This window comes from Trypanosoma equiperdum (assembly GCF_001457755.1).
Source record: "Trypanosoma equiperdum strain OVI genome assembly, contig: ctg_1465, whole genome shotgun sequence".
Taxonomy (NCBI): domain Eukaryota; phylum Euglenozoa; class Kinetoplastea; order Trypanosomatida; family Trypanosomatidae; genus Trypanosoma; species Trypanosoma equiperdum.
In genome coordinates this window covers 1-8,405 of record NW_027123466.1, presented here as the reverse complement: position 1 = coordinate 8,405, position 8,405 = coordinate 1, and the positions used below count along the sequence as shown (strand labels likewise).

The following is an 8,405-nucleotide window of genomic DNA, read 5'->3' as shown; positions in this document are numbered from 1 at the left end:
AAAAAAAAAAAAGAACGAAGACGCCGAAGCACGGCCGTGGCGAAAGCTCTTAAGGAGGGAACGTGAAAAGTGTGAATGTCTCACTTGTTAGGAAGTCCCCCCCCACGGTGCTCGATTGTGACAAACGGTACACTCTCCGGTTGCTATGCTGTCCATTGTCCAACGACAAAGGATAGCAGCGTCAGTAGGTGGGAGTGGTCGTAGGTAACCACGCGCAGCACACGCACCACACAACCTCAGCTTGGCCGCGTCAGCATCCGTCTTGTCGTCAACCACGCTACTCCCATTGCAGCGTTTACACTGGCAGAAAAACCGATAGGAAGTAAGAAGCGTACGCCGGCGTTCTGCTGTTGATACTTCCTGCACATCCACATAACAAATAGTGAGGGGTTCACCCTTGCGGATTTCGCGCAACGCACAGAACGCAGCAATGCCACCGTCGCACATGACACGACATAAGTTTGGCAAACAACTGTGGTTGAAGTACGAGGCCTCTGGGATGACGGAAACACCGATACAGTCTTCCTTGGGGTCAAACAAACCAAAGTTGTTACACTGCACGGCACCGCACAAGCGGTCAAAGAAGCTGGAAGAAACACTGAGTGGCTCGTCGGTCCCCTCACTGCAGTTCAGCCAAGGGAGCACAGACAGGCAAAACCGGCGGTAGTACCTGCGGAACACTGACCGAGACTCTTTCCTTAACACGGAAAGGTTTGTAACCAGAGCGGCAGCTTCAGGCCATTGTGGACACTGAATTGCATGTGTTTCGGAACCGTCTGCACGTATACCTAGCACGATATGGTCCTTAATGGACACGCAAAGCGACATTGGGATCCTTCCCACACTAGGGGGGCATTTTCCGCATTCATTCACCCTAGAGTCCAAAACTTCAACCGCTGTGCCCATCCGTGAACGTACCAAGCGGATTACCTCCGCTTCACGGGGAATTGCAGAGTTCACGGTAATTGACACATCCCTACCTCCGTCCTCCTCTACCTTCGTCCCCGTGGTTGGAGTGTTCGAGACCTGGAGGTGGTCACAGTCTCTTGGTGATGCAGACTCCTCATCGCCCATGGTTCCCCAAACTCTGTCCTCTTCTTCACTATAATAGTCGTCCACATTCTCCGCTGGGTGTTGTCTCTCTTTCTCTTCCTCCCTCATATTGTTTGCATACCCTTCCTTCGCGCACCTTCCCACCAGAAGGGCTGCAAGAAGCAGCTGCAGCATCTCCCATGCTTTCTCATCGGTTGTTCGTCGAAGCCAGTGCTTTGGGCTCCATGAGTCAATACAAAAAATTTCGGCGGACCCTCCCTTGTTTCCCTTTGTAATACGTGACAAGAATATCCTCATCAGCGGTGAATAAACGTCGCGCAAAACGCGGCACGCACCCGTAGCGCGGTGTAATTCATTAAAACTCTGCCAACAGGACTTTGAGCAGTAAATAGCTACGCCGCAACCAGCACAGCCACACGCACCTCGCACCAGCAGGTCTTCTTCAAGAACGTGCTTTTCCACAACTCGTTCCGGCCACGATATATTCCTACTGCTGTCGCCCAGCGCACCACCAAATTTCTGAGCTTCGTACATGGCGGACTCACGTTGGGCAGTGGCGGCCTCTAGCAACCTCTGCTTCAGCGATAAATACCCCTTCGACCGCATTTTAGCAGACCTGGCAGGCTTCTGCAATTTCTTTTCCTTCTTGATGTGCATCCTATCTCCGAGATCGGCTGCATCGCCGGCATCAGAGCCAGTTCGTTGGTGAGACTCTCGTTCTTTTTCCCACTTTGCATTTTCACTCTCAACGTGCTCCACAGCAATTAAGTGGGAAAGGACCTCGATTGTTTCGCAATTGAGGAAAGGCGTACCTGTTGGAATGCGTCGCAGACAGCAGGAGCAGAATGTTACGCACGGGCTCAACGCCACGTATTCACCACCATCCGTTGGGATGTTGCCGCTCTTCTTGACCCTCTGGCCGACCCGGCGTCCTGCCAGTTCTCCCATGGAGGCATCTTCCCACTCCTCCACGTTGGCCGCCACATACATTGCGCTCACAGCCTCGTTGGGGTTGAGGGCTACCGCATAAGGTGCTGCTAGCAATACAATTTCACCGGGACTGATGTCATCTTTTGCAATGACGTAACGGCCAGAGTCGTCTTCCTCCGATGAGCACACGCGCTCCACCAATCTATCCTGCGGTGACTTTAAAGGTGCCTCCGTGACAGTGGCCATTTTTGTTGCCAAATTACGTATGTACAAAGACTACTTTGACAAAAGTGCTCCGGTGGCTAAGCATGCATTCCAGCGAAGAGAACGGAGGTGAGAGAAAGGAAATGTCATCAATGATGTTATTAAGACACACGTTCCATTACATCCAGTTTCGCAGCAACGCTCAAGCAACGTTGAGGCGTAACAGGTACAACGGACATGCCAACGATATGCATACGGAAGCGCCAGTGTGGCGGTAAAAAAGGCTGAAAACGACCTCCCGCGGGCTACGGGCGTCCACTCCGTTTCTCCAGTCTCCGTCTCCAACCGCTTCACCGTTCGGTGGCAAGGGGATAGCCCTCCAATAAAAGACGTTTTTCCCAATTCTTTTCCCTGTATGCCTTCACGTGCGCGGGGAGCACCTCTGTTTCCTCAAGTTTGTAGGGATGAAGCGTGCTGCGCGGTGAAGCATCCATCTGCCTTATCATATTCAACAGGTATTGTGGATCAGCCTCCCACAGGGGCCGCCCCGTCTGATAGAAATAGCCACTAAACGCACCAATTAAAAGCGCGGGGATTGTGAGCAGCGCTGCCACCTTAATGTGGTTCCGGCGGAACTCCTCCGGGTGGTAACGATATTCCCTGTGAATACGCTCGCTCATATTTTCTCTGTCTCCCTTTGTCATGGCGTCCACGCTCCACGAATCACGTAGTTGCTGCATGCCCCAAGGAGCGCGCTTCCTTACCTTGATCTCCGCAGTTCGTTTACGCGTTGTTTTGTACGTGGCAGACGACGCGGCTGCCGCTCCGTGCTCAGGCTGCCTCTGCCTTTTCCCGCCCCCTGGCTCTTCAGGTTCGTTTCCATCATGACCTCGATCTCCACAGAGCGTCGGAACTGTGGGAGAGGCAGTTATGTCTCTGGCGTGGGACGAGTAAGAAGAAGCCACGACTCCCTCTACATTTCCTCCGGTGCCAACGCGGTGAGTTGTAGCACTACGGCGGAAGCAACGACACTGGAACGGCCCCTCCAAGTTGCGGTGCAGTCGGATCATTCTTAAGCAAACATTCCCATAGTTGTTAGGGTTGTAAGGAAGCAAGCGAGAAAGTAGCTGTCGTTATGAAATTGGGAAACGTCCATGCGAAAAGTACGAAAAAAGTGAAAAATGAGAGCGCGCAAAATACCACAATTACCCTTCAGAGGAATTTCAAACAAAAAAAAGTAAGAAATAGTTAAGCGAGGAAAAACAAATACCACACATGCAAACCCCAGTAACCAAGGAAGGTAGCGACGTATAGGAGCCACCGTGGTACGATTAATGATAAAAAGATTTAAATGGATAACCAGCTGCCGCTTTGCGAAGCGAATCCTCTACAATCAGAGCCAATGCTCGAACCCAGACATGCAATGCACATTACACGAGTAGTGCACTCGGTGATTTGTATATTGTCCCGGACCACACAGCTGTCAACTGCCTTAATTCCGTGCCCAGTAGCCAGAAAGTTGTCCACACGCTTCATAAAGCCTCATATAGCAGGTTCCGGCGCCCAGCCCTTCCTGCACAAATGTGTCTCCAGCGCGCTTTGGATCCTCGCTGCTGTTGTTCATAAACGCGCAAAAATATTTCAATCAGCGGTTGAGCAACCACCGGTACACCGGCCACGTAGATCAGTTTAGAACACCGTTAAATTTGATTAGAGGTACCGGAGAGACACGTTCATCGCAAATGGAATAGAGGGGGCAACGGCCTGTCTTAAAGGCACCCACACATGCCTGTGACGAATGCACTACCGAGGGACCCGACGGCCACGGTGTGAACCCGAGCAGAAAAGTGGTCGAATGAGAAACAGCAAGGGAAATACTTTTCGTCCGTCATACGACAGAGTAAATTCACCATTGGGGTACCCGATCCCTAACTTCCCCAAACCTTTACATAGAGAGTTTCTGCTACTTGTCTGGCGGTGGCATACTGCACTTCATCTTCGCGACGGCAGCAATTCTTGCGAAAATGCAGCAAATAGGTATTTGTCAAACCTCTCAGACGCAAAGGACGATCAAAGCGAGTTGTTTATGTAAACGATGCCAGATTCGGTGTGAATTTAAACTTGGAGCCTGGACACAGAATGAAACACACGAAGATCTTCCTGTAAAACATTTACTGTGTGTGGCTGACTGATCGGCCACATCCATAGTAATAGAAGGGACGACCTATTGCCAGAAGCTAGGAAAAGGAGAATGATCAAGGTCGATCGAGTTACTAACCTCAAAGTATCTGTGCCGTGTCTGGGCACCTCTGATACCAAGTAGGGCCGGCTCAAAGAACACAGAGGACATACAGATCTTGCTTTATAGTCGCTTAACCGCACAGAAGGGTTGCAAGCGATGGCACTGCAACACCCCGTCGCTGAACCAGCAGAGTTCGAATCACTCTTCCTCTTCACAAAGAGGACACCGGCATGTGAAGAAATATCCTTCCAATTTCATTTGCCGCTCAGCACGCGTAGTGTTCTCTACGGGTATATACGTGATGGTCAGTTCCTCTCCATTCTTGATTGCGCGAAGCGTACGCAGTGTTATATCATGCGTACCACCCTCTGCCAACACCGCGACATTGGGTACGCAGGAGTGATTAAATGCAGATTGCAAGGAATATATGCCTCCACCCTTCAGCACCCATGTAATGGGTAAGGAAGGAGAATCCATATCCCCAGCTGCACCGGGCACGGCAACAAAACCATTCAACCCTTGCGAATTTAGTGTTAATATTCCAAGGAACCTCTCGAGCGTGTCATGACGCAACAACCCGTCAACGATCTCGAGTGCCCAATCTGCTCCAATGGATGGTGGTGCAGCGGCGGACTGTAGAAGGACCGCGCGACAAGGCTCCCGCAACAACTTGTCGATCTCTTCGTACCAAGAGTTGGCGTCCACGTCAGCGAACTCAGCATTTTTTGGGGCGTCAAGAAAGCGATTGAAAGGCGCGGTCACAACATGAAAGAGTTGCCTAGATATACTATTGGCGTTTTCCCTGTGATTTTCTTCAAGCAGCTTTCCACTAAATTGTCGCTGTTTTATTGCCCCTGCGATACGGCCCACAACCCACGCCACACAGTTGGCTAAGGACTCCTTTGTGATAGGCCTACAACAACCATCAGTGCATTCACGCTTCCGAAGTTCCTGTAGCACACCGCATAGGACCCTGTGAGGCATTTCCGCAGAGGCGAGGCAGCTCTCGGAACAAAATAAGGAGCCACATCCAGCACAACTGTTCCAGTTATGTTCACCTTCATCCGCAATATCAGCGTTGTTTCTCTGGCGAAGACAGAACAGACAGAAAGGAACACCAAGGGTAAGATACCCCTGTGAGGGCCAAGAAACAACTGGAGCTTCCTCAAAGACGCTATACTGTGCCGGCATATCGGCCGTTGCTAAAATGTGTTTCCCCTTCTCTACTGTGTTCGCAACTCTGCAGGGAACTCCCAGTTTTGCGAATACGGCAGTAAGGTATTCTGCTCCCTCTTGAGAGGGGTCCATGATACCTATAAGCAGGATCAAAATAAAGGCGAACGCTGAAGAAGAACGGGGGACATTTATGCACATGTGAGCGGATAATTGCTGGAGCATAGCCCAATGATACTGGGCCCTTCCATTATACAAGTTGATGCAGCACGTAGTGGTAAACAATAATCAAGAGATGTTTCTCGACGTCTCATCTCATTACAGATAGCTTTTCAAGTTTCGAGTCCGTCTTGTTGACGCGTTGGACATCCATCATTTTCGCTCTCTTTTCACCTTCTCAAGCTGTGAACTTAGTACCGAGTGTCGGGTACCTAACTGCATGGCATATTTCGTTGTTGCCGCTAAGGAAAAAAAAATCGAGCAGGGACAATAAACCGCCTCTCCTATGCTGCCAGACAAATCTAAACACCAATGCACTACGAAACTGCGCTGTCAGAAGACCATAGCCATAACACGGCGTGCTTCCAGTACACGCAAAACCTTATTCACTACCTCAAACACTTGAAGGGTATTTAAAACCGGACACCTTCTTCAATAGAAGGTACACCACACACTTCCCTTCAAGACATCAAATTGGGTCCTGCACATGGGTCAGCGTGGTGCCCAATAAGTTGTAGTATCAGTTAATACACCACCATACACCAACCACGCATGACCACATCTTTGGTATGTTTTGAAATTACTACCGCCTTCCTTCTAGGCGTTTAAATTCACATCAGGTAAAAACTGAGCAAATTTTCGATCAACAACCATACTGACGGCGGGCAGTTCGCCCCTTCTTACGCCGGTTGAAATCCAAACAACCCTGTCTAATTCCATTGGGTACCTTTGGCAGTAAGCAAGTGTCACCTAGTGCCACTAAAGTTTGTTCGTGTGTAAATAATTACAGGGAACAATAATACCTTACCAAAATTGAGTTAATTATTGAAGTAGACACTTCCACCCTCTCGAACAAAGCCAATGAGGATGCGCTACCATCAAGCAAACACTACGAGATAAAATCTGCAATCAAACTGAAGCAAATCGTTAAAGGGATGGACCCCCTGCGTGGTCTGAAGGGGGCAGAGCAACTGCAAACAGGGAGTTACCCTGAATGGTGAAAGCTACAGTCAAACGGAAGTCCTAGTGGTGCGCCAGCTGGGTCCACAAGACTACTGCTCCCCGACTGGGGACGCTAGTAATCAGTCCAACAGAGTCACGATAAAAATAATATTAAGAGGTTTCAGAACAAGAAGAAAGAAATATCCTGTAGACAACCCCATCCACCAATAGCGATGGCAGATTAAGAACCCTTTTGTGCGCCGGAAAACACTCCTAACGTCATCGTACGATTCATTCAGACACCCCAATACCAGAAAAATTTCGATAAAAAGGTGCCATGACGGTGTTTCAGTACTCTCACGGCCAGATGGAACCAACGCAAGCATTTGAAAGCCATGCGATGCAAATAGGAGAGCTCTTTTTGTATATATGGAGGACATGTGCCATTTAAAGAAAACCAGCGACAAGTCGCGATGCACCACACCTCGGTATAATGATAGCCTTGACCCACATAATAGTTAACAAGTGCAGGGAATCATATCGCTCCTATAGGATTGTGCGCATCAACCTCCAGTACAATTTCCGATAGGCTCAAAAATGTGTTTACTTTGTTTCATTTAAGCTCTCTCACTTAGTCACTGTGCAGTGGACTAAGCAAGCAGTCAGCTCACACATTTCAATAAAACACATTAATATTCGACAGCGGCGACTTCGTAACTTACAGCCTACGAGGCTGCCAGCAAACACATGGTCCTTCGCTTTGTGTAAATCACACGGCGACTGGACCGATATTTTGACTGACACGCGCACACAAGTTGGTGCACAGAATAAGTATGCATAGCTGATTGCAAAAAAGTTATTTCCAGTCACCATATCGTAACCTCAATACATCTTATATGTTCAGCGAAAAACTACTGATCCGTGAAGAAAACAAACAGTAACTGTAATAACCCGGCGCCAGACTTGGTAGCTCCCTGAACCTTCACTTTGCACTGCTATTCTAACCTGCTTAACCACCCAACATCTTCGGTTAATCCCTTCTCTACCACCGACAGTAACTCAGAGTTAACACGCGGACAGCAAAACAGCTTGTCCCAGAAGGATATCGCAAATGGGCTCTGTGGAATCGAATGCAAAAATGTCGTATGCAATCCCCTGAAAAATCGCACCATAAAGGGCGACGGAGGCGTTACGACCTGCCCTTCCCCGGCATTATCTATTGAAGAAAATTTCCGGACAAGTGAAAGCCAATCCCTTGCGATGCTGAAACTAAGTTCCGATATACGACAGCTAAAAAAAATGCAGACAATGCTACAGATCAACTGACGTATCACGGCCAGTTAAAGCAATGTTCATCAATAGAATACGCGAACGGGTCTGCTTGGATGGTGAAAGCACAACCATCCGGTGAAAATTCGTTGTTGGATTTTTTCACCTTTGGAATAGTCAAGTGTAATTATCACTTCCACATGTTGTCAATACCAACACTGGGATTAATTGGACCCGCTTTATTAGTAAACCATGTTCCTTGGTGTTCTCTATATGTATTACTAAGCGTGTGGTCGTTCAGATTAAATGAGTCGAGATTGGTCATTCTGGCAAGCGCAGCTGCGAAGCACTGATCAGTTCCAAAAAAAAAAAA

The 8,405-nt window shown here is 48.9% G+C and overlaps 3 protein-coding genes across 3 annotated transcripts; all 3 read right to left on the bottom strand.

The window, feature by feature from the left end:
- Nucleotides 1-87: 87 nt before the first annotated feature.
- On the bottom strand, nucleotides 88-2,229 carry TEOVI_000591900 (SET domain containing protein, putative; the record flags this gene model as incomplete). The annotated part of the gene is made up of 1 exon (XM_067221567.1): nucleotides 88-2,229. One exon carries the CDS (start codon nucleotides 2,227-2,229, stop codon nucleotides 88-90), a length of 2,142 nt encoding a protein of 713 aa, XP_067077668.1.
- Nucleotides 2,230-2,537: 308 nt separating this feature from the next.
- Nucleotides 2,538-3,257, bottom strand: TEOVI_000591800 (uncharacterized protein; the record flags this gene model as incomplete). Its single annotated transcript, XM_067221566.1, has 1 exon — nucleotides 2,538-3,257. The coding sequence occupies one exon, from the start codon at nucleotides 3,255-3,257 to the stop codon at nucleotides 2,538-2,540; it is 720 nt and encodes a 239-aa protein (XP_067077667.1).
- Nucleotides 3,258-4,627: 1,370 nt separating this feature from the next.
- TEOVI_000591700 (SET domain containing protein, putative) lies at nucleotides 4,628-5,827 on the bottom strand (the record flags this gene model as incomplete). The annotated part of the gene is made up of 1 exon (XM_067221565.1): nucleotides 4,628-5,827. One exon carries the CDS (start codon nucleotides 5,825-5,827, stop codon nucleotides 4,628-4,630), a length of 1,200 nt encoding a protein of 399 aa, XP_067077666.1.
- Between the last annotated feature and the right edge of the window lie 2,578 nt (nucleotides 5,828-8,405).